This window comes from Marmota marmota, unplaced genomic scaffold (genome assembly GCF_001458135.2).
Source record: "Marmota marmota marmota unplaced genomic scaffold, marMar, whole genome shotgun sequence".
Taxonomy (NCBI): Eukaryota; Metazoa; Chordata; class Mammalia; order Rodentia; family Sciuridae; genus Marmota; species Marmota marmota.
The window spans coordinates 2,279,469-2,305,616 of NW_025999999.1; the positions used below are offsets into that span (position 1 = coordinate 2,279,469).

A 26,148-nucleotide genomic window follows, 5' to 3' on the forward strand; every position below is an offset into this window, starting at 1 on the left:
ATTCTTTTAAGTACAGTATTTACTAGACAAAAGTTCTGCTTTAAATTTTTATAAAATGATAGCCCTGATTAAAATATATTTGGATACCTTCAAGGATACTTCCTTTCATATGCCTGACACTAAGACATCCAGCAAGCTCAGTAATTGTTGGCTGGATGAATGAATACTAGTGCACGCTTTTGAATATTTACAATTTTTCTTTGTTTTTTTTTTTTGAATATTTACAATTCTTAATATGCTCATTGAGCAAACCCATTAGGCAAATTGTCTTATCACCTCCATCTGACAAAGGGAGAAACCAAGTTAATACCATCTGTTGTATGGGTGAAGCTGGGATTAGATTTGAGACAATTTATTCCAAAGCTTTGTTCTAAACCACACCAGTATCCTGTTTCTCATCTAGGGGAGGCATTACTTTCAGGGTTATCTAGGTTTCTAATAGAATAGTAGGCCCATTTTGTTATGTCAAAGTTTAAGAAGAATGTAGAGTAAGGTTCCTTCCTGTCTCTGTTGTTCACTTGAATAGACTTGCCTTGTATCTTTGGATCTTTGATCCATGGTTATGCCTCTGGCCCCTGGATTCATGAAAATTGATGAGAGATTTTGTGCATCTATATTAATACATTTTTCTCCTTGGGCAAATGCCCATACTCTCAGCAGATCCAAAGAATTTTACAACTACAAGAAGATTAAAAACCACAGACATATAGAAAACATTTGGGATTTTTCTTGAAAGATAATCAAGATTATTAAATGCCCCCAAATGTATATAGGTGGATTTATTTGAAGAGTTATCCACAGCTTATTTTTTATCTTTATAAAGGAGATATTGGTTAGGGAACTAGGAATTAATGTTGATTATATGCTAGCTTTTTAAACTCTGTATGATTACCAGAAAGATATATATATATATATATATATATATATATATATATATATANTATATATATATATATATATATATATATATATATATATATATATATATATTTTTTTTTTTTACAACTGCAAAAACCAAGGCTTAGAGTGGTAAGAGGTAAGCCGAATGATCTGGTGATAAATGGTAGACCTAGGATACCCAGAGGTGTCTAACTCTAAAGCCAATATTGTCCCACCTCGTGGGTAGACACAACCACTAATTGCCCTGGGTATTTGTGTGCAGCTAGCCTTGTGGAGCAGGTCCCTTAGTTATTTCATGCAACTCTATCTACAATAGAGGCTGTGTTATGTGTCATTTTAAGGACATTTTGAAGAACAGGAATTCAGCCACACATTAAGATTATGTCCCAAGTGCTGGTGGCTTTTTTTCTTTTTTCCATTGCTGCATTCTGATCTCTGGGACTCCCTGCTAGGCAAAGCTGACCCAGCTGCAGTGACTAACTTACAACATAGTGCAGGCTTCTGATGGCCACAGGCCAAGCCTTCCTATCTCTGTCCACTTGAGTAAACTTGCAGCCTTCCTATTACCACAGCTGCAGTCTGGTTTGCAACATTCTTGAAACAGAAACAGGAACTGGGATGGTGTGTTTCCTTTTTAGCTTCTACATCATGTACTTCTCCTTGACTAGCATCTCCTATCCCATCACCTACCTTGCTTGAGAATTTCTCTGTGAACAAACACTTGTTTGTGAAGCCTTGAAAATTACAACCAGGCTTTTGAGATCTCTTGAAGGCTTTTCTTGCCTCCTCCAGAACACACTTGCAGAGGAAGGTTTTAGAGAAGCAGGTAGTGTTGCCCTCCAGTGGACTCTTCTATGCAATTGGGGGTGGGGAGGAGATTGGCATGTTGGATTGGGTATTTCTCCCAACACTGGGATAGAGAGAATTCTTCTGCAGAGAAGGCCTCCTAGGGCTCTCAGCCCCTTCTCCAAGAAATCCAGCTCAGCAGTGCTGAATATCAATTTGAAGTTAGTGTAATCTTACAGCTATTATCCTCCACTTTACTGGGATAGACCACCTGGGGGAGGAAAGTGGGGACCAGGCAGAAGAGGCAGTGATGGAGCCAGGGTCATGGTGGCAGCAGAAAAAATGAATGAGGATTTACTTACACTGAAGAAAGCAGATAAGAACTGACACTTCATACTGTAAGTGGGTTCTTTGCTTTACAAAAGATTACCCATTTTCTTTAAGTTGTGAATTGTCCTTTTTAATACATTCTAAATTACTCCACTGTTGACTTAAAAGGGGAAAGAAAACTTCCCATACACAAAATTTCCAAAAACCACACCTATCTGATTTCATTGTAGAAAGTATATATGAATTGTATTAGTTTTCTAGGGCTGCCAAAACAAAGTGCCACAACCCAGGTGGTTTAACAACCCCAGGAATTTGTTATCTTCCAGTTCTCGATGCTTGAAGTCTCCAATCAAGGTGTCAGCAGGGTCAGGCTCCCTTTGAAACCTGCAGGGGGTACTGTCCTTGCTTCTTCTGCAGGTTTGTCAGCAATCTCTGGCACTCCTAGGCTTTAGGTGTGTCATTCCATCCCCTCATCTGCATGTGGTCTTCTCCTAGGTGTCTCTATGCATATACACAGACAGATCAATGCATATCTCTTTGTGTCCAAATCTCTTTTTTTAGAAAGACACCAGTCCCTAAATTAGCCCCTACCTTCTTGACATCACCTTAACATGACTATATCTGTAAAATCCCTGGACACAACTCAACCCATAACGTAGTTATCATGAAATACAACACTTAAAAATGCCATTATCTTTGTGAGTCTGTGAGTTACTCTGAAGTTATTACCTTCTACCTTTCAAAAACACTTTCAGATACTGTTTTCTTATTCAGTGATCAAGTGTGTTTCTCATCTAGTTATTAGTCTTAATTAGCTGCTGTATCATTCCAGTGCAGTTACACAGTGAAAAAGAGGGCTTTGATATGAAAAGTATAATATATTTCTGGGCTGATGTTGAACCTTGGACATGGCTGCTCACAATGGTACCTTTTATTCCTTTAATGTTCATCAGTATCTGCTTTTCTGCCTTTGTTCTGTGGGATGTTTTCCTTGGAACTGTCTTTTCCATCTACTTTTTCTGTCATCTTACTTTGAACTTCATATCAAGTTTAGGTTCCATTTAATAGGCATGCAGATCAAAGAGGGCATAATTATCTTTAATAAGCAAACCTAACAGCAGAATCCTGGAGAACTTTCAGAAAGTTCATTTCCTTATACATCTACCATGGTTGGGGGCACATACAAAAGGATCCTTGTCTGCACTTAGAAACTCCATACATTACCTATAGTATTTTGTTTTTCTACACATTAAAATTTTAACAAAGACAAAGTTGGCAGACACTGACAATAGACAATTTGGCTACATTTGTGCACTGGCGACCATTGTGGGGCTTAAATTTTCAACATCTTTGTTTTATCCAAGAGTAAAGTTTTCTCATTTTGAAATACAGTGTTCTTGAACATGGATGTAGCTCAGCACGTGCAAGGTCCTGAGTCTGGTCCCTAGCAACGCACCCCCCACACATACATACACAGAAGAAGTACAGTGTTTGTTTCTTGTAAGACTGAAAATACTTTATTCCTATCTCTTTTAAATACATTTAGTTGGAGAATATCTGTAGCATGGTAACTCATCCTCTCCAGGTGTTATTTTCTCAGGTCAGGCAACAGGTGGTCACAAGTATTGTGTGAGCATCTTATAAAGGAGTAGATGACGACCTCAACAGCTGCCTTTATCTTCTATTTTATTACTCATGATTCAAAATCCAAAATATGAAGTTTTGGTGCTTTTTCTCAAAAGGAGAAACTTGAGGGAAATGTCTGAAGCAAAGATATTGACCTTCTTCTCCTTCCTTCATGAAACTTTAACTGCATATTTCAGTCTCGTGGAATCTTTCGTGTTGTTCTGACTGTCAATAAGAACCAAGGGACTGTGCTGATGATTCTTGATGATTTCAGCAACACTTCCAAAGTACTAGAGGAAGAAAATACAAATGAGTTAGAATGGGCACTTATGTGAACTTCACCTTCCACTCCTCTCATCTTCTCTCCTTTTCTCAACCGAGTAAAAAGTTATCAGGTCCCGGTCAACATTCTGCCCCCAGAAATGCGGTTTAATAGGGCAGGGTGGCACACTCTGGACTTTCCTGTATTTAGTAAGATGAAAACACACTGGCATCCTCAATTAGTGTAACTTCTCGGGGTACTTACTTCACTGAGTTATGATACAATATTTTAACATCTTGCTTTTTAATTAATGTCAAACATGAAATTATCATACAATATATTTTTATATTCTTGATAAAACAAATTATTATGTCACACAAGTCTTAGATATAGGGTGCTGCAATTTGGATCTTGAATGACTCCCAAAGGTCCATGTGTTAATGGTTTGGTTTTCAGGGTGGTGATTTGGAAGATAATGGAAATTTTAAGAGGTGGAGCCTAGTAGGGGGGCTGTCTTTAGTTCACTGGGTGTACTGCCCTCAAGGGAGGGTATAGGGACTCTGGTCACTTTCTCTCCCTTTTTTGTTTCATCAAGCATTCCCACCATGTTCTGTTGCCTTGCTGCAGGTCCAGGCAACAAAGCCAATCATTATAGACTGAAACTTCCAAAACTGTAAGAAAAGTAAATTTTTCTCTTTGTAAGTTGATTATCTCAGGTATTTTGTTATAGTGACAGAAGCTGACTAAAATGCAAAGACCAAAGTAATAAACTAACCTTAGAGTTTAGTATTGGAGAAAGTTATTTCTAGATAAATTTATGGTTTTTTCTCTTCAACATGTAAAGAAATCTTTATAAACCCTCATATTTCCATACATGCTTGGCTACTAGAGTTAACTCAGTGCTTAATTTACAATGAAATTTCATGATAGCCTCTTACTATACAGATTGTTTTGCTCTATTTTAATCCCTCTTGTATGTAGGTTTTAATTTAAGGATGTCACAAATTTTGTTGTGAAAAGTTATCAAAGTTTTCAACGTAAGATTAAATAAAATGTAACCCAGACAATGAAATAAAATGCCTTGGGGATACAAGAGTGCTATAAAATAATTTTTAATATTTATTTTTTCATTGCAATTGGACACAACATCTTTATTTTGTTTGTTTATTTTTATGTGGTGCTGAGGATTGAACCCAGGGCTTCTCACGTGCTAGGTGAGCACTTTACCGCTGAGCCACAACTCCAACCCCAAAATAATTTTTAAAGAGGTAATTATTCAACAGCAGTGCTGATAATTTAGTAATTAATATCAGTTTTTCTCATCATCTCTTAGTTTTTTATATAAAGAAAAATATCTAGAATAAAAAAATTTTAGAGCCTTCATTAATTGTTTGAATGACTTCCAAAATCTATATATTGACTAAAGCATTCAGAATATTGGTCAACCTTTTCAAATGGGATACCAGTTGTCTTTTAAATAACTGGCCATTTGAATATTAGGTAAGAGAGGGGAGGGAAATTCAAATACTTTTATTTGAAAAGAAAGTTCTTTCTTTCTTTTCAAATATCTGTCCCTCTTGCGATCAACAATGAAATTCTTTTATAATAAATCCCCTAATACAAGCATTCTGTTTGCTTGGCATAGAAAGCTATTAAGATTAATGCAGTTGGAAATTAAATTTCTAGACTAAACAGCCAGGAAATAAAATATCATAGCCTCTCCGAAGTGGGCTGTAAGTGAAAAGGTGTGTTCTCAACCCAGGAAACACAGAAGAGAACTGCTCCATGAACACTAGCAAGCACCTCATTCTCTCCACCCAGTCCCTGAATATGTTTGAGTACTGTTCTGTTGCAGTGTTGGGGACTGAAATGTTTGCAGTAGGGACTTGCCTTGAGTTGAAATATTTAAAGTAGGGAATGGAATTTAAGCATATCTGTAATTTAATGGAAAGCTGAATTAGGCATATTGTAGTTGCAGTTTTCCCTCAGTTCTGTTTTTTTTTTCTGTTCACATTGAGTTTATTTGAGATATTTACATAAACACAGAAAAAAAATGTTTGATAACTCAAAAAATCTCATGGCCAAAAAACTAAAGCAGACAGTTGTCAAAACTGTAAAATTACTCAATACTGTATCAACCAACGCCAAAAAAACTGCATGGAAAGTTAAACAATTAATAAGTTAGTTATTTACTGACCCCTATGCACAAACACATATACACACACTTCTGGAAAATATATCCATACACACGGTCAGTATTATGTAACCTAAATTTTCATTCTCCATTCAGATAATCAATATATAGAGACAGGATTTTCTTATTATAGATAATTTAAGTAAGGGTTTTAATTGACTATCAGTACATTCAGATGCCATCATAATAATACATACTAATATTTTGACCCAGGGGATGGATATGTTAGGAATGGGGTGAAGTACTGGGTATTAATTCTGGGATAAGTCAAGAACTTCCTAGCAGGACAAGAGAGCTCACAGCCCCTTCAGATGCTCAAAATTTCTGAGAGAATTTCAGGACCCTTAAGCAGGATAGCTCCCTCACCCAACTTTAAGCCTCACAGAGAAGAGCTGGACCCCAGAGGAGGCTTTAAAATGAAATCCTCCCTCCAAAGTCATTGTTTCCTACCAGGATCACCACTATCTCCTGCCATTGATTGTGATTAAGAAGAATTTTTAAAAATTTGTAAGAATAAAATTTTCAGCAAGAATGAACAGTTTCATGAATGAAGAAAAGCAGCTAGTTTTGTTAAGTGTTTAACTTATGTTAAATGACAATGCATTTTCCCCCTACAACTTAAAATCTGCCACTTAAAAGCCAAGTTTGGTCTTAGTGGTCTCTGAATTAAGAGTTTTGCATTTTATGATTGAGATTTTATTTTAAAACCCAAGCTATAAAAACTCTAGGAGAAACAGGGAACAGCTTTGTGACACTGGATTTGATAATGACACTAAAAAAACCCAGGCAGCAAAACCAAAAATAGACAAGACGACATCAGACTTAAAAACGTCTGTTCATCAAAGAGCACAATCAACAAAGTGAAAAGGCAACCTAAGAAATGGGGAAAATATTTGCAAATCATTTATCTGTTAAGGGGTTAATATCGTCCAGAATATATAAAGAATCCTTAAAACAGAATGAAATAAGCAGATCAAAACATAGATTAATGTTTTGAATAGACATTTATCCAAATATGATATACAAGTGGCCAAGAAACATATGAAAAAGATGCATTTAGTAATTATCAGAGAAATACAAATCAAACCCACAATGAAATATCACCTCACTCTCATAAGGATGGTACACACACACACACAGACACACACACACACAAACATACACACACTAACAAGGGATGTGAAAAAGTCAAACTTTTGAACAGTGTTGGTGGGATTTAAAAATGGTTTAACTACAATGGAGAAGTGTGGTGATACTTCAAAAAATGAAAACTAGGAGTGTGATATGATCCAGCAATCCCACTTCTGTATGTATACTCACAAGAATTAAAAGCAGGGTCTTGGAGAGTTATTTGCACACTCATGATTATAGTAGCACCATTCGCAACAGCCCCAAAGTGAAAGCAACCCAAATGTCCATCAGTGGAATGAATGGATAAATAAAATGTGGTGTATATACATAATGAAATACTATGTAGTCTTAAAATATTTCTTAAAAAGGAAGGAAATCCTGTCACATGCTACAACATAGAGGACATTATGCTCAGGGAAATAAGCCAGTCACGAGAAGGCAAATACTATACGATTTCACTTATATGAGATATCCAAAGTAGTCAAATACATAAAAATAGAAAGTATAAGGGTGGCTACCAGAGGCTGGAGGGAGAGGGGAAAAGGGAAGTTGTTTAGTGAATATAGAATTTCAGTTTTACAAGATAAAAAATATATGGAGATCTGTTTCACAACAATGTAAATGTAATCAAACCTACTACATTATACTTAAAAATGGCAAATATGGTAAGAGTATATGCTTATGATAAGTATTTTACCACAGTTTTTCTAAAAAGCTAAAGAGAGAATACAAAAGAACTTTTATCTATTTTCCTGCTTATAACTACTCAACCAACAATTCAAGACATTTATTTAATAAATATTTATCAGGTACTCACTGAAGCCAGTCATTGTATTCTGGTTCTGGAAATAAGTGTACAAGATGTGTACATATGGTCTTATCCAGTGGAGAAGACAATTGTGATATTTTCTTACAAGTTCTGAGTTTGGAATGGGTGTGGCTCTTTCTGAAGGAATTTGGACAACAAATATTTCTTAAACTTTGTTTATGTTGTTTTCTCTGCTTAAATTATTCTCTCTCCACTTTTTTCATTTTTCTCCCTCCAACTATTATTCTTTTTTAAAGTGATTTTTAATTGATTTTATTTTTAAAATACATGACAGCATTACAATTCTTGTTACACATATAGAGCACAATTTTTCATATCTTTGTATATAAAGTATGTTCATGCCAATTCATGTCTTTATACATGTACTTTGGTTTTTTTGCATTACAATTCTTATTACACATATATACCACATTTTTTTAATATCTCTGTTTGTATATAAAGTAGGTTGATACCCAATTTGTTTCTTCATACATGTACTTTGGATAATGATGTCCATCACATTCCACCACCCTTGCTAATCCTCTGCCTCGCCTCCTCCCTTTCCCTCCCTCCCCTCTTCCCTATCTAGAATTTATCTAATCCTTCCATGTTCCCCCTCCCTACCCAACTATGAGTCAACCTCCTTATATCAGAAAAAAACATTCAACATTTGTTTTTTGGGGGGATTGGCTAACTTCACTTAGCATTATCTTCTCCAAGGCCATCTATTTACCCGCAAATGCCATGATTTTATTCTCTTTTATTGCTGAGTAAAATTCCATTGTGTATATATACCACATATTTTTTATCCATTCATCCACTGAAGGGCATCTAGGTTGGCTCCACAGTTTAGCTATTGTGAATTGTGCTGCTATAAACATTGATGTGGCTCCTTGGAAATCTGGGAATGGAACCACCATTTGACCCAGCTATCCCTCTCCTCGGACTATACCCAAAAGACTTAAAAACAGCATACTACAGGGACATATCCAACTATTATTCTATTAATTAAATTCAACCCATCATTTAAGACTAGAATGAGTTTCACCCCCTTTCTGGACCATCTGTAGATTATACTGACTCATATTTCAGGGCTTATTACAGGAACAGGCCAGCTAAACTGAGATATGCTAAGTTTGGGCTATGGTCCAGGTTAACAGATGTGTTGAAGTTCATGTATGGTTGATATTTAGGACCCATGTGATTTTCTTCCCCATGCTGCAGGCCCATAAGCTAATTCTGGTCTAAGAGCTGTTTCAAATCAAGCTCCCACATCTTTTCTGGCTCCTTCCCTGCTCACCTACCTTGGTACTGGAATTGAGATTCCAGGTCTCAACTTTGCAGGTCTAGACCATGACCTTGATTTTTACAACCTTAATTCTCCATGACATTTCAACCTTCATTTATACATCCTCTTGGATGAATATCTTAGGTCAGAGTAACCTTCTCTTTTCTGTTTTCTCATAAGAAATACTTCCAAAATAAAGTATTTTATCTTGTTTTCTCTTTATGACATGTAAGCAAGCATAGCACTAAGCACTCATAGCCTTGTTCTTCATCTCTAGCACTTAATACAGTGTGATGTCACTGTGCTCCACGTACGGTTACAGAATGGGAATAAGAGGGAAATTACTGACCTCTTCACCATTTTTCTTTCTGCCCAAAGCATATTGTTTCGTTGCTTCAATAAATCGCACAGGAATATTATATACTCGCTTATTAAAGAATACAACTAGTGTATATGGCTGTTTGGAATCATGGCCAGAACTTTTTCGAATAAGAAATGATCCATCCTGTTTAATAAAAGAAAAGCATAATTATAGTTAGTATTATTTATGTTTGTACAGGCTACAATCAATTTACAAAGAATACCTATATTATATTCAAAACATGATTAAATAGCTTTATTTTTTATTATTAATTATTTTATTTTATTTTATTCCAAGGAAATAGTTCAGCTAAATACAGAAATCTATATCCTGATCAAGGTCAATACTAGCTTTTTTTTTTTTCAAACAAAAACTTTCTTTTTAAAATTACATATATTTGACTTCCCAATAATCCTATGAGATTTCTTTTTTAAATTATTTTTTAAATTTTAGTTTATTATATATGACAACAGAATGCATTACAATTCATATTACACATATATCAATACTAGCTTTTTGATGTGTTAACTAACATATCATGTTTATAGGCTTTAGAAATGTGTGGAGGAGTGCTGGGGATGTGGCTCAAGCGGTAGCGCGCTCGCCTGGCATGCGTGCTGCCCGGGTTCGATCCTCAGCACCACATACAAACAAAGATGTTGTGTCCGCCGAGAACTAAAAAATAAATATTAAAAAATTCTCTCTCTCTCTCTGTCTCTCTCTGTCTCTCCCCCCCCCACTCTCTCTTTAAAAAAAAAAAAAAGAAAGAAATGTGTGGAGGAATACTTTAAGATAAAATCTAGAGAACATTCCCAAACTAGGAAACAAGTCTACAAATTGCCTATGAACAGAGTATCAAATGTCATCCAAAAGTAATATAAGAAGAAAACAGAGCCTGAGTATTAAACCTTCTAGCTGATGGAAATTCTCTCCTTTAACATAACTTATGTTAAGCAGAAAAAACCTATAACACAGTACTCCAATTTTCATTAAATATTTTGTAAATATATAAAATCATAAATTCAAAAATTTAAAGCAAAAAATAAACAAAAGGCAGGAAGAAGAAATGCAACAAGAGTTGATCAAACTCAGGGAAGAATTTGAGGAAAAGGAAACAAATGTATCTCAGAAACAAAGAAAAATTTACCAAGCTGCCCAGGGGCTAAAAAGACCCAAATGAAGATTTAGTTCACAACACTGAAGGTGTGCAAACCACCAAGACATTTAAATAATGAGAGTTACGCAAGGTGTGGTGGCCACACGCCTGTAACCCAAACTGCTTAGGAGGCTGAGCAGCAAGATCCCAACACTGAGGTCAGCCTGGGCAATTAAGCAAGACACTGTTTCAAGGGGGAAAAAAATGGCTGAGGATGTAGCTCAGTGATAGAGTGCTTGCCCAGCATGTTCAAGGTCCTGGGTTCAATCCCCAGTACTGCAAAAGGAAAAGAAGAGGAAGAAAGAAAAGAAAAAGAAGAAAAAAGAAAAAACAATGAGAGTCTAAAATACATGTAATTTGAGACTTTAAGAAAAAAAAAAAAAGCAAAGCAACAGAACTGCCCTAGTTGAGAAAACGTATTGAATATAAACAAAAACTCACAATTACATATTGAAAGGACTTCTGAGTACTTGAGAAAATTGACCTGGAACAATCAACTCAGAGACATGTTTTGAATAACACTATTAGACTAAAAAAAAAAAAAAAAAAAGTTGCAGAATCTTCAAAATAACCTATCAAAGTTTACATAAGGCAAGAAAATGACCTTAGCCTCAGGCTTCTCAAGAGGCTCATATCAAACAACATAATCCAACAGACCAATACTTTTAAAGACTCAGGCTAAGGATTTTATATCCAGCCAAGATTTCCTCCAAGTATCAGGCTATGAACAAAATAGCTTTTAATGTGTCAGAACCCGAATAATATAAACACAGTTCTTCCTGAGAATCCAATGCCAATATGCTTCATCAAACCAGAGGCAATTGGGTGCCACAGAAGGACTGATGGGAAGTATTGATATGTTTGATTGCAGAGGGACGACTAAACAAGGACAGGGAAGAATGGCTTGTAAATGCTGCCTATTCTGACAGAGTAGGAAGTGACATTTTACCCTTCGGTTGTCCAAGCTGTCCACAGTCAATGTTCCTAAGTGACTGGGGTTAGGCCCTCAAAAATTTATTTCCAGGTTTTCTGACTCATTTGGACATTTTGGCCCAAATTTTTAAACCCACCAATCAATCCCAAACAGCCTGTCACTGCTCATTCCTGAATGGAGCTCAGTCACAGCAAGCCTTCCAGATTCCTCCCTGGAATCCTCCTCTTTGCCATTGTTTGGAGAGCAGTAGAGACTGTGGAACCTTGACATGAAAGGACTGGTAGGAAGGAGGCAGAGGAGCCAGGAGGGATGCTGGAGAGAGGAGATGGAGTTCCTCTTGATTAAGGAACAAGATCTCTGAATCCATATTTTTGCAATTACATAATCAGCATTGATCAGGATTGACAGCTTTGCCTTTCTTAGCTTTCTTAGGTCCAGGGCACAACAGAGTTTAAAGATGAGCAAACCTTGTTAGATCTGTATAGCGCTTCTTCAGCCGACTTGCGATCGCAGGCACCAGCATACCATGGCTTACCGTGAATGTCAGCTTCCTGTGAAAGGCAGGCATTGTTAGGTGAACACAAGCTGGTCCCTAGAAGACTCTGCAACTTCTGTGCACTGGAAACAAAGATCCATTTTGCACAACCATGACAGGAACCAAAATTGTATATTTGCAACAATAACATGAAAATGAGTTAGAGCTTCCTTTGGCCAACCACAAGAATTATGTCCCAGTACTTGCACATAACTAAATGCCATCAGGTTCCTGAACCATTTATTTCCTTCTCCTAGATAAGCTAGTCTCTCCATTGTGCTTTCATCCTTGTTGATTTGTGGAGTGTTTAATAATTTCTGAAGTGTTTCTATGAAAATTATCTTATTTGATTTTTTGGGGGGAGGGTATCAGGGATTGAACTAAGGGACACTCAACAACTGAGCCTCATCCTCAGCCCTTTATTGTATTTTATTTAGAGACAGGGTCTCATGAGTTGCTTAGCATCTTGCTGTTGCTGAGGCTGGCTTTGAACTCTCAATCCTCCTGTCTCAGCTTTCCATGCCGCTGGGATTACAGGCGTGCACCACAGCGCCTGGCCTTATTTAATTCTTGAAGGCAAGAAGGATTCATGCTATTGTCTCTATCTTACATTTTTACCTAAACTCAGAGACTTGTTCGAGTGCTCAGAGTCCTTTTTCTGACTGTTTTTAAACTACACTGTTTTATATGTGTTTTAATATTATAAATCTTCACAGATCTATTCTAAGGAAATTACAAAGTTTAAATAAATCCATGTGAGAGGAAGAGCAACGAACATAACACATTTCCTTGCTATTTTGAAGAAACCTGAATTGTTATTCAGGGCATCTGGAACACAAATTGGAATTAAATGAAGCAGGTCTTAGTCATTGAAAAAAAAAAAAAGGCTATTTCATGCCCCTTGGTAAATGACAACTCACAAAACCAACTTAAAAGACAGGTTCTGTTCCCAAGCCTTCTCCTGACTTTCTCATCTCCAAAGACATACCTTTTCCTGCATCTTCCTGTAATAATTTAATATATCACAAGTTCATGATATACACATGTGTGAAATCACTACCAGTGAGTCTCTGCAAGGTACACAGCCAGAGGAATGAGAAGTCATGCCCCATTTGTGTACAATGTGTCAAAATGCATTCTACTGTCATGTATGACTAATTAGAACAAATTTAAAAAGTTCTTGATATACCTGTTCTGAAAAAGTGGAATTAGATGAAAGGCTGAGAGATGGTCCATCCACCGTTGGGCTTCCCACTTCTGAAAATCCTGAGAAGGATTTGAAAAATCAATTAATCTTCACTGTTTCTTGAGCAGTTACTATGCCTACACCTCATTGCTGTGTTGGATGCTGCTGGAAATACACATGCCCCAAATCCTTAGGACAGTGGTTCTCAAAGTGTGGTCCAAGGAACCTGTGAATGAGCCCCCCAGATCCCACCACCATGCTGTTTTTCTTTTATAGCACTTTAGTGTGTACCGGATATTGCATTGTTTGTTAGGTGTTTATTTATATAGTCCATTTTCTTCAACAGAATATTAGCTTCATGAGGACAGGGTCTTTCTTTGATCCATCTAGTATCTCCTGTGTCTAGAACAGTGCGTGGCATATGGCACATCTGGTTAGTAATGATTGAAAACATGACTTGAGTTGAAAAACAAGAAAAGAAATAATAAAGTTTTTTAAATAAAGAAAAATAGATTCCTCTAGAAAATCACTTTCACAGTTTGTGTTTCCAGAATTAAAATATAAAGACTATTTAGTAAAAGTTTCGTTTATTTAAGGTGAATCATACATGTTATTATAACCCCCCCAAAAGTGTTTTTTTTTAAATATGCACATAAATTTTTTTGTAAATGATAATTATTCTGTTTATTTGAATGGGCTTAATATTAACTATTTTTTACTATATTACAAATTATCCATATAAGATAGAGTTCCTTCCCCTACATTGGATAGAAATAAAATTAAGGTTTGGGGCAGTTACATTCTGTGAGCCTGACTGATCTGATTCAGAAATTTTTAGGGTGAAGTTTGCCTTGGGAAAATTATCCAGATACTTGGATAATTTTTTCAGGGTCCTTTTGTAGATATATTTGATGATCAAGATGTATTTTAGATTTAAATTAAATAGCTATCATTTATTGAGAACTTTCGTGTACCAAGTATTATGCTACGTACTTCCCATATTTTGTTTTCCTTTATCTTCTTATCTTAAAAACAGCTGTAGTGATTTGCTAAAAACAAACAAAAAATCCAGCCAGTACCATATTAAACCAATACTGAAAAAGAAAGAAAAGTTAAAAAAAAAAAATTGTCTCACATCTATTTACCTTTCAAAGCAACTCTACGAAACAAATATTCTTGCCCCCCTTTACAAACGAGGAAACAAGCAAAAGGAGTTACAAATACCACACAGCTAGGAGTGACAGTGTTAGAACCTAGGACCATCAGAATTTAACCCCCCCTGAGGCTGCTCTTCATGATTCTATTGTACTTACTTGGCAGAGGTATGGGTTTTTGATGGACAGGTCTGAAAGGAAGAATTGCAAGTTAATTAACAGCAAAGGCACAATATGATTTTTTTGTTTGCTTACACTAACAATGCTCTAAACGGGCACATTTCAAAGGAATCAACCCCAATGACCAATAAGACATATTTAAAGTTAGGAGAGGCACAGAAACCTCAAAGATAAGTAATGTTGTTCCCTTTGGCTTTGAAAAAGAAGGAGCCTCAACTAAGGTATTATATTTTAGCTAAGTCCAATAATTAACCCTGACGATAGGTCTCTGCAATTCTGCACAGTGTGAAATTTGCTGAACACCTTTTAAAAGATAATTACAAAACAATGAAATATCGGATCTTTACTAAGCTCTACAAGCCAGTGTCATTATGCAGTGCCACAAAGCACATGCTAAATCCCACAGCAACAAGAGGAAAGTTGTTTTTGAAGGGCAAGATTCTTACTTCTGAGCAGGAGGAAACACTGGTGACTGCACAGCTTCTTGTCTGTGACTAGACCCTCGATGGCGTTCAGCAGGTACAGGCTTTTCTGGATTAGGAGAATTCTCATATTAGGATTAGAGTGGAAGGTTTGTCTCCATCCCCAAACCCAGCCACATTAGCCTAGGAGAACCAGGTTTGGTTAGATTCTTCCCAGGACATCATTGATCTGTACTCCTGCCAGTTTGCTGCAATTAGGACTCCTACCCAACAGTGTTAGAGGTACACCATACACCTCTGTGCTCATCCTCTGGCAAAGTTCATGGAGACTGAGTGGGTGGGGGCTGGACCTTTAAGTGTGTGAGCATAGGTGGGTGCCAGAAGATGAGCAGGTCTCAACACCCTCTGCACCCTACTTTCTATGTAGGATAGCTTCACCCACCTCCCGCCACCTCCTACAGTGTGTCTCAACTAGCCAGAAGATGTGGTGTCATTTGTTACTGATAAGAGGTGAACATCAGGATTCATGAATTATTCACTCTTTTTGAAGAATTAATTGGATCAAATTGAAATTTATCTCTGTAATAATGTTAATCTCACCAGCGTTTCACTGTTTTTGCTTGAGGAGTAGGTAGACAATGGACAAAAACCTCTAATGTAAGAAATTTAAGTTGAAGCCCATGGGGAACTTTACTCCTGAACCATTAATAAATATGATCCATAAATTATTTTAATGATTTATTCTCCCTCTTAGTCTGGGAGTGTGTTAAACTCTTGGTGTATCTGTGGATGAGTTTCCTGTATGGAAGAAAGATGGAGAGCTATGGGAACCCCAAAGGGAAAAAAAAAGTAGCAAGAACTCAAAGATTTAAATACTGTAAGTGGTAAAATAGACTTCAGGGTTTGTTGTGGTGCTCTGAAGTTCATAAAGTGTGGCAAGTTACTTTGAGCTGCCATCTTTTGCTCATGACTTTAAAATTTGGTAATTTCCAAAGATGGTACAAGAACCACATAGGTTCCAGCAGCTTTTGAGCTCTGACCACACCTGGTTTGCTTCTACCATACTGGAGGCTTCCTTTCAGGTGAGAGAAGGTTCTTCCCCTGTTTTGGTTTGGATGGCCATCATCCCTGCTTTTTAAATAAATACACTGGAAGTGACATGCTAAGTTCCTGTGCTGGGAGTCCTTTGAGAAAAAGGACTCTTGAACAGTAGAACACATTCCCTAAGCCTGGTTTTTGGAGGCTCCCAAAGCCATGAAGTTGGCACAGGGTTGAACTTACTTCCTACAGAGGCTTTGAGTCTCAGAAGCCTCTGTATCACTCTATGTTCCCTGCTCAACAGGCAGGAGAGATTGCAAGGGATGGAAGAGCATGCGAAGAATACCTAGGATGTCCAGGAAGAGGAAAGCATCACAGGAAAGGCAGAGAAAGCTAGAGCAGAAAAGAAGTGCTGCCTCCTAAATAACTTGGGAGAAAAGACACGGGAGGTAGAATGGAAGACCCCAAAAATTAAAGCAGAGGTATGAGTTGTAGGCACAATCAGAAAAGATCCATTGTCTATCATCAGAGAAACCAGCACATTCCATGTAGATATGTCCACATGAATGCAGGAAGCAGTGAGAGGAACCTTCACTATGGCTTTAGCATTAGGTAGCTAAATTGGGTATGGAATTAGAAGTGTGTAGGACTTGAATGGCTATGTAATGTTTTAAGTGTCAATATTATAAATGATTCTTATGTCCTTGTGTTTTTTCCCATTACACATTTTTCAAATGTAAATATTTTTAATAGGGAAATTATTTAAAAGGTAAGATTTTTGAGTTATGATAAAACAAAGGCAGAAGAGCAATTGAAGATGTACTAAGACAGTTGAATTTTAAAAACATCAGTTTTAAAACTTAGCAAAAAGAACTTATTTAGAGCTGGGAATATAGCTCAATGGTAGAGCCTTTGCCTAGCATGTGTGAGGCCCTGTGTTCTTGAACTGGGGGGAGGGGGAGAAAGAAACTTGTTCAAATATTTCTAAGATACGTTAATAGCTCTAAATGAGTCTTTACATCTATGTAGGGCCAATGCATTGTCTCCTGGCCAGTCATATCTGTCTGCAAATGAGCAGGCATTTGGCAGGTAGACTGTAATCTACTCCAAACACCCTACATGGTAATCTCTCGTTCTGAGCTAGCTTTGCTACTCACTACTCATTGCAAAGTGAAAGGCTATTTAGAAAATTCAACTTTATATTTGTCATTGCCTTATAAAGAGCAAAGGAAAGATAAAATTAGATTTAGTACAAATCCTTAATTGAAATTACTTTTAAAGGACATGCTCATTTTTTCAAAGTAATAGATTTACCTTCACAACCACTTGATGCATTCTGTTGAGAGGCAACTGGAGTCTGTGTGAGAAAAAAAAAAGCAAAGATGGTCAAAGAGTGGAATATAGAAGTAAAAGCCAAAGCAGGGTTGGGGTTGTGGCTCAAATGGTAGAGTGCTCGCCCAGCACGTGTAAGGCACTGGGTTCAATCCTCAGCACCACATTAATATAAAATAAAGATATTGTAACCACCTAAAACTAAAAAAAAAAAAAAAAAATCTTTTAAAAAAGCCAAAGCACTATTACTAAAATAAATATGGCAGTTTTCTTTGATGCATAGCTAAGTATTTCAATCACAACAACAATTATAAATACACAGTCCCCATTCCAAACTTTGTATTAAATGATAACTGACTGGAAGTGTCTCATAGGAGAAACAGTGTCATCTTGGTGTGGGAACCCTTCTGTTCCATCATTGGGGTTCATGGGTATGGTGACCACAGTAGCTGCCCAGGAGTAGCACTTGTGCTTTGGTCTCTTGACTCCATCTTATGTGTGTGTTTGCTAAGGGATTGTCAATGTCAGGTTGACAGAAGGGTTTTTTGAATTATGATAAAACAAAGGGCTTCCTTATATGATGGGGTGGCCCAGGTTCACCAAGTTCTGGCCAGAATCTGAGTTTAGTCTGAGGCTGTGTGCCTGATTGACAATGGCCTGCCATTTTACTGGAGGGGGGCGGTATAAGGCATAATGTAACGTGGGGCATGTTGCATCAGAAAAGAGGAAACTTAACTTGCTGGCTGCACCCGCTTCCCAGTCCTGGGGCCACATGTGGCTAAAAGAGCACCTAGCGATTAGCCAGAAGGCATTGCCCTGGGTTGTGATGAAGAATCGGACCACCTCTAGGATAGGCTCAGAACCCCTCTGCCCTCACGGACATTATTACTGCCTGTAGGATGGGTGTAGATGTAAATTCTCCCCACCCTGCTGACCTTTACCCTGATTGGCTCCTGTACATTATATTAGCTGTGTATGTTTTCTCGTTAAACGAGATCCTGCTTTGACAGTTCTCCCTGGTGCGTCTGATTGTCCTCGGGGAGGGAGGGCTGGGTGTGGGCGACTAGTCGACCTTTACCTTTCTTGGCCTGTCCTGGTCGGGGCGTGCTCCCCCAATCTCTCCCACAGGTCAGGAGGGAATGGGGGGCTAAAAACCCCGACCGGGGAGGTGGGTGGCCAGCAAGACACAAGGGCTTCCTGTGGGAAAGGCAGAGGTGGTGGGAGGCAGAGAGTCTGGCCCCCACTGGTGATCTGCCGCACACCCTCAGTGAACTCACCAAGGTCCAGTGAGGACAAGCTCCTCTTAGGCAGCCCCTTCCCAGGTTACCTGAGGACTCCAGGTTCCTCTGGACTAGTTGGATAGCAGCTAGTTGGATTGCTGCGTTCACTATAGCTGGAAGCATTGTCAACTTCAAATAAGTGGATAAGAATAAACACTGCAGAAAATATGAGACACTTCTAACTGCAAAATTAACTTACCGTCTTCAGTGGTGTAGCTGGTTTTTTCCTGGGGAATAAAAAGAAATTAGCTTTGTTAAAACACAATGAAGATAAAAGTAGCTACCGTCTTATTCCCAAATTTAAACTAGAATAATGAAGGAGATAGGAGTGGGTAAGAAGGCTGTCCTTGAAGGGCAGAGAGGGATGGAAATAGGATTTGGTGATGTCCTCCTGGTTCAAACAGAGTCCATTGACAGATGAGGAAAGGCTAGGGGCGATGGACAAGAGCAAACAGGTGCAGCTCTTGCTCCAGTTCTGATTACGAGGTGACCTTGGGCCCTTTCTCTTGACTGTGTGGCAAATCTGAGCTTCAGTTTCCTCACCTGTGACACAAGGACCAGAGTCAGCATTTTCAAAGTGTGTATGCAGAGCCCCCTGCTTCCCTTCTGGCACCTGAGCCACCTGCTTAGGGCAGGAGTGGGATAAGAGGACAGCGAGGCAGGGCAGGTTGGGGCCGGTACCTCCCCACACCAACCTCCGCCCTGCTTCTAGGTGACTATTCTCTTCTACAAGTCTGTGTAAAATTTCATTGAGAGAGATCCAAGGCCAAACGAGTTTGCAAACCACTATGAATCGTGGCCCTGGAGGTGCTGCCTTCAGTAACATTTCTGTTTCCAATACAGCTGGGAACCTAATACTGCTCAGGTTTTGTGCTTCTCTTGGGTGTTTATTTAAATCTCCCCCCTCTTCCTTCTCCCTCTGGCTTTTTGACTGAGAGCTGCAGCTAGGGGGATAGGAGAGGTATAATAACAATTACCCAGTGCCTGCAAGAAGCCTAAAGTTGGGTTAGGCTCTCCACAGTTATTTAAACCTTTTACAATGGCCCTTTCAAATGGACATTATCATCATATTTTAGAGAAGAGAAAATGGAGGCTTAAAGAGACTAACTTGCCCCAAGTGATAAAGCTGAGCCAAAAGAGAAGTGTGGAGAGTTTTGGTTCATAAATCAAAGAGACTAACTTGCCCCAAGTGATAAAGCTGAGCCAAAAAGAGAAGTGTGGAGAGTTTTGGTTCATAAATCCCTGAAATTAAGTTTTTCTTCCCTTCCTTCCTTCCTTCCTTCCTTCCTTCCTTCCTTCCTTCCTTCCTTCCTTCCTTCCTTCCCTCCTTCCTTCCTTCCTTCCTTCCTTCCTTCCTTCCTTCCTTCCCAGTTAAGGCAGAGTTAAGATTATAACCATGCAGGCACTTTGGGCATAAATATATTGAAGTGTGCTTTTAAAATAACCTATTGGGCCAACATAATTTCACAGGGTCACTGTTTGTAATATTAACGCATTACAACATTCGTCTGACCATATACAAAGCCCCTTCGGATTCAGTAAGAAAGAATAACCCTTTTGTGTCACCTTGGAAGGGAGCCTCCATGGTGTTGCTTTGAGCACCCTAACGTAGGCTGCAAATGGTACGCACATTTATTTATAGACCATTAGAAAGTAAAGATAAAACCCGTTAGGAAGCCTCAAAATTATTTTGGTGCTGGAGCATCTAAAAGTCAGGGTGTTGTGTTGAACACAGTAAGTCAACGGTAAGTCAAAGAACTCAGGATTTAATTAGAACTCTATGGGAGGATACACTCCTCTCTTCCTGTCTCATCAGGGGCTCCCCACGTCCAAAGTGCAGCCTGCCCTGGAGGTAGAAGAGAACTCTGCTCAGAGTCTACAGGACAGCAGGGTCCTGTCGTCCTACCCCGTCACATTTCATAGAGATGCTTCCGAAGCAAGTACTCACCCAACCCTCGGCAGTGGGGATGGTGCCGCTGGTGAAGAAGGTGACTTGGATTCCCAGACCCCGCTGTTCCGACCTGCGTTAACATACACACAGTTAGTCCCTGTGTCCTGCGCCTGGGGCTGATGGTCTCATTGGGGCTGGCTTTTCTGGCAGACTCAGGAACATACACGTTTTGTGTTGCATATATTGCTAGTTGTGAAGCCAAGAGCTCACACTTGCATCCATGTACAGATGTACAGATGTGCATCACAGAGGTGCTGCGAGAAAAGGTCAAAGTCACCACTCCTGATACACAGTATAGACCCTGCTCACCCATAACCCCACTTCCACACCGTACGTGGTACTTCACCTCACATTGGATATTCACTTGTTCATTGCAATGTTCTCAGGGCCTTTGCCTAGGGCACAAATAGTCCAATTGGGACAAGTGGCAGGCTTCTCCCCAAATATCATCTTTCAAAGTCACAGAAGAGACCCAGAGGGCCTTGTGCCCTAACCCAACTCCCTTCTCACCTGAAGACAGAGCCAGACAATCCTTATGAGGGAGGAAGCATGAGAGGCAGGGGGAGCTTCATAGCTGGGGGAGAGGGAACGCCTGGAGCAGGGAGGCCAGAGCTAAGCCAGCCATCAGTGTCTGCTAGCTGCTCCCCCTCAGGCAGATGCTGGGCTGCTAGGGCATTGCTTCTCAATGAAACTTACGGGGTTCTGATAAGACCTCTTGTGGAATCAAATTAAATTGAATAAATATTTAATTAAGAACCACTATATTGATAAGTCCACAATTCCTAATGGACTTATAGGAGATGCTCGTAAGCATAAGTTGGAACTGCTGCCCTTGGTATATATTATTTTAGTTTGCAAGACAACTCAGAAGTAACACTGAGACAATAATGAGAGCACACAATAACACTGAGGCAATAATCAATTGCCAAGAATTATTGAGAGCTGGTCTGTGTAAAGCACTTGAAGGCCTCGTGTCAGCACCCAGTGGGGTCTTGAAGGAGTGGACCAAGGCCTCTGCCTTTTTGACACAGGCAAGACACGTGTACCCCATGTCATCATATCTGAAAACTAACAAGAGAAAAAGGCCTCAAAAAGTATTTAAAAAGAGATAGCAGGGTTTATTCTCATAGACTTTACTACAAAGAGGCCCTCAGGCTTCTGCTCAGAGCCCAGCTACTCTTTTTCTATGCACAGTCCTTGCATAGGACTAACTTCCTAAACACAAGCAACAGTGACAGCAAAAAGTGGGTAGTTTTGCTGGGTGCAGTGGTGCACACCTGTAATCCCAGCAACTTGGGAGGCTGAGGCAGGAGGATCGCGAGTTCAAAGCCAGCCTCAGCAGATTAGCGAGGTACTTAGCAACTCAGTGAGGCCCTGTCTCTAAATAAAATATAAAAAAGGGTTGGGGATATGGCTTAGTGGTTAAGCACCCCTGGGTTCAATCCTTGGTACCAAAAAAAAAAAAAAGTGGGTAGTTTTTCCCTAGGACCCGATGAAGCACTGCCACCTCCAATGCCACTCCTACTTACAGGCTGCCTGATTTGGATGTGATTTTAAAAAGCTATTTGGGAAAAAGGCTACATTTAGAATTTTACATTTCATGTGACAATAAACTGAAATGTCATCTCAATATGTCATATGAGTCCAACTGAGTTTAGTTAACTAGTGTACAAATTGAATACTTAAGCTTGATGCTGCTACAATATCCCTGGGTTGCTCATAGATTTTAGTGGAAGATTTCAAGGAAGAGCAAAAAAAAAGTTCTTGTCGGAAAAATAAGGAAGTAGAAAGAAGGTCTAAGTCAGTGTTTCCTCCCAGGGGTTTCCCTCTACTTAAATGTCAAGGACTCATTTGGCCTTGGTAAGTTATCTTTGTCAGACTTACTGCCTGGCGTTTCTACTAAGCTTCCCCTTCCCTCATATCTCCAAACACCCTGCCAACATCTTCCCTTTCCTTCACCTCTCCATAAATAACTTCTGGTGACCAGAGGAGAAGGAGGGCCTCCCAGCTCTTCTCTGTGGTAGAGGACAAGTGCTGGCAGAAAACCGGTGGTCCTGAATCAGGAAGACAGGGTTCTCGTTTTTCACCTGTCACCCAACTGGCTGGGTGCCTCTTGCAAGCCACAGTGCCTCAGTTATGCCCTCTGTGAAATGGGGGCACCACTACCTACCTTATCTAACTCAGAGTTAGTGTGGTAAGATAATATTGTAACTTCCAATTTTAAAGAACTGGTCAAATATAATAATGGTAATATACTGGGAAGAGATTTAAAGTTTTTGAAGGTCAAAAACATTATGCTAAGGAAAAGAAGCCCAATGCAAAAGACTACATATTGTATGATTCTATCTATATGAAATGTCTAGAAAAAGCAAATCTATAGCAACAGAAAGCAGACCAGTGGTTGCCTGGAGCTGGGGGTAGAAACAGAAGTAACTATAAATGGATATAAGGGATCTTTTGGGGTGGGGTGGGCATGGAAATTTTCTAAAACAGGACTATGGTGTTGGTTATATAACATATTACTATAAATGTAATGGTTTACAAAAATCATTGAGTTATATGCATAAGATGGGTGAGTTTTGAGATATGTAAATTATAACCGATGAAGGTAAATTATAATTCATGAAGGATCTTGGGAAACATGATTATTATTGTCTTTGTTTTAGTGTCTTCTGATCAACCATCACAGTCTCTCTAGGGAGCCAGCAGAGTGCCAGGTACTGTAAATGCGTCACCTGCAAGTCTCATGTAACATCAGGTAGGGCAAACCGGGGCTCCCAGAGGGTGGGTGGCAAGGCTAGAGTTTACGCCAAGGGTATTTGAGCCTAAACCTCTGGCAGACACTTTGCTCCCCTGCCAAGACGTCACAGGACATGGTTTAGCAAGTCAGATTCGCTTGTTGCTTCTCCCTTAGGAGGTGAAAGAGAAAGGGAATGGGGTGGGGGTACTTTTCTGGATGCCCAGGGAAGATGGAAACTAACTATATCATGGGCCAGGGTCTTCCAGCTGCTCTGGGACTCCAGACCCAGTTCACTTGATACCTTCTCCTCACTTCCAGGATCCTTGCTTTCTGGGAGAGCTTAATTCTTGGTCAGGATGCTTCAAGGGAAAATTTGGAAATGCAGTAGATATTTCTGGTTTCTAGGGGGAAGAGGCCAGGGATGCAGCCAAATATCTTACTCCGGGGCAGCCTTACTATAAAGAATTATCTGACCCCAAATGTTAATAGTGCCAAGGCTGAGAAGCCCTGATTTAGAGTAAAACTTTATATCAGAAGGAAGAAACAAAATTGTTCCCTGAGAGGTATACAGGATGCTCCACCAGAATGGTCCCAAATCAAGGCAGGTAAAAGAAGGGGTTCTTAAGGGTAACCGTAATAATGACAGAATCTTTCATTTTATGAGTGTGATCCTTATGTATTTATTCCTTTACTTCTCATAATACCACTAGGCATAGGTGCCCTTTCCTCCATTTTTCAGAGGAAGAAACAGAGTGATTACTTCACTTGCACAAGGTCCTAGCAAGTGTCAGAGCCAGGACCGGAGCCCTCTGGCCTGGAGTCTGGGCTGGGTCCATGCCTCTGTGCTTCTCAGGAGGCAACACCAAGGGAAGGGCAGAGCCTGTCGGCGCACCTCATTTCCTATGTCTTCCTCAGTGAGCACCTTACTGGTTATCACAGGGCCAAAACCAACATTTTCCAGAGGTCCTAATGTGGTGTGGTCCCTCCCAAGTCACCTCACTGCCTCTAGCCCCCGTCCTTCCTCCCATCTGCATGCAATAATCCCATAACCAGGACATTATTTTCTTGTTTAGATTTGGTTTCTTCATCTGATGCCTCTAATATTAAAATACAGCTCCACTGGGTTAATATCAAACTTGTGAGTAATACATCCCATGGTTTAACGCCCTCGTGATGGTGCCATGAGATTCTTTAAATACAGCCAGTGTTTGGGGATGTCCCCTCTTAACCAACTGGCCCTTCACTATTTTGGTGCCTCCTTTAAATTAGGTCCTGAGCCAGCTGGGACATGGAACTGAGAGTCTTAGAGGAAAGACAGGAGTCTCCCCAGGGGTCATGGGATAAAGGGCATGCACAGGGCAGTATAGGAGAACACATGATGGGACCCTATCCCAATGTGGGGTAAGTAAAGGCCTCCTGAATGAGTGCTGTCCATGCAAAGGTCTTCAAGGAGCCTCTAATATACTTGAGAATTAGATGAGACACAGAGTGATCAGGAAATAGGTAAGGGTCAAGGATATATATAGGGAGACTTTTGGTAAAGGAGAAGTCTCTGAAGGCCACAGAAACCAGAGCGGGAGGCCTCACACTGGGTCTTGAAGGATGGACAAGATTTGGTGCCTTAAAAGTAAAAACCCACATAAAGACCAAAGAGCAGGACCCATGAAATACAGGCAGATTGGAGTACAGGGTGTGTTTTAGGAAAAAGTCCTTGTAAGGCAAGCAGAGCTGAGATTAATAAACTGGTTTCTAAAGGAGGATTCATTCATCTGTAGTCAAACTCTCATCCTGACTTGGCTCCCCATTTCAACGGGGACTATAGTAGCCTCATCATGACATTCTGGGCTGGCAAGCTGCCCTTTGTTCCCAGAACATAAGATGAGCTGAAATAGGGCTCTGACTTCCCATTTCCCACATTCAAAGAGGCTGTGGGTTCTGAGGAAGAGGGTGAGACTAGAAATTGTGAGAGAAAAGTGAACAATTTCACCAGGAAAGAGTCTAAGAAATGATTTTTTAAAAATAGTTTCCCCTTCAATTTTCTCTCAAGGATCCTTTCAATGGAAGCAGAGCCTAAACTTCCAAACCCTTGTGTTCAACTCTGGGATAGGGTATGTGTGTGTGTGTGTGTGTGTGTGTGTGTTGTGTGTATGTGTGTGTGTGTAGGGGAGACAGAGACAGAGAGAACACTCTGGGAATGCAGGAGTGGGAGTCCCACCCCTCTCTGCTGGTAATAGGGTGGGGAGTGGGTACCCCTCAGTATCTCTGGTCTTGAGGGTTGTGGGTACTATTCAGTATCTACAGGTTTGGGGGCTGCCAAAACCTACAGGAGGAGACAACCAGGGACTTCTTCTGGATGTCCATGGCTTGGGTAGGAGTGACACATAATGGGATGAGCTGGCAATATCTGCAGTAGTTCAGAAGCTCATTCTTGTTGCTAAGGAGAGAGCCGAGAGGCAGGGGTGTGGCTAAGTGACAGACCAGAAGGTATGCAGTGATAAAGGAAGAAAGCCCCACCTAGGGTGTAGCTGCTAAAATGGAAGAGCACAGTTGGAAG

The 26,148-nt window shown here is 39.6% G+C and overlaps 1 protein-coding gene across 4 annotated transcripts in view; it reads right to left on the reverse strand.

Annotated features, from left to right (window-relative positions):
* Nucleotides 1–3,506: 3,506 nt before the first annotated feature.
* Blnk (B cell linker) overlaps nt 3,507–26,148 on the reverse strand; it is a 69,770-nt gene continuing 47,128 nt past the window's right edge. For 3 of the 4 annotated variants that reach the window (XM_048807060.1, XM_015494571.2, XM_048807061.1), the window contains 9 exons: nt 20,852–20,924; nt 19,103–19,130; nt 17,606–17,648; nt 15,278–15,362; nt 14,811–14,842; nt 13,501–13,577; nt 12,244–12,327; nt 9,675–9,830; nt 3,507–3,932 (listed from right to left, as the gene is read on the reverse strand). In XM_048807060.1, the coding sequence (XP_048663017.1) occupies nt 3,813–3,932; nt 9,675–9,830; nt 12,244–12,327; nt 13,501–13,577; nt 14,811–14,842; nt 15,278–15,362; nt 17,606–17,648; nt 19,103–19,130; nt 20,852–20,924 (698 nt within the window). In that variant the 3' untranslated portion in view covers nt 3,507–3,812. Of the gene's footprint in view, nt 3,933–8,046; nt 8,176–9,674; nt 9,831–12,243; nt 12,328–13,500; nt 13,578–14,810; nt 14,843–15,277; nt 15,363–17,605; nt 17,649–19,102; nt 19,131–20,851; nt 20,925–26,148 lie in introns of all 4 variants that reach the window. The other variant, XR_007349094.1, reaches the window with a different exon arrangement.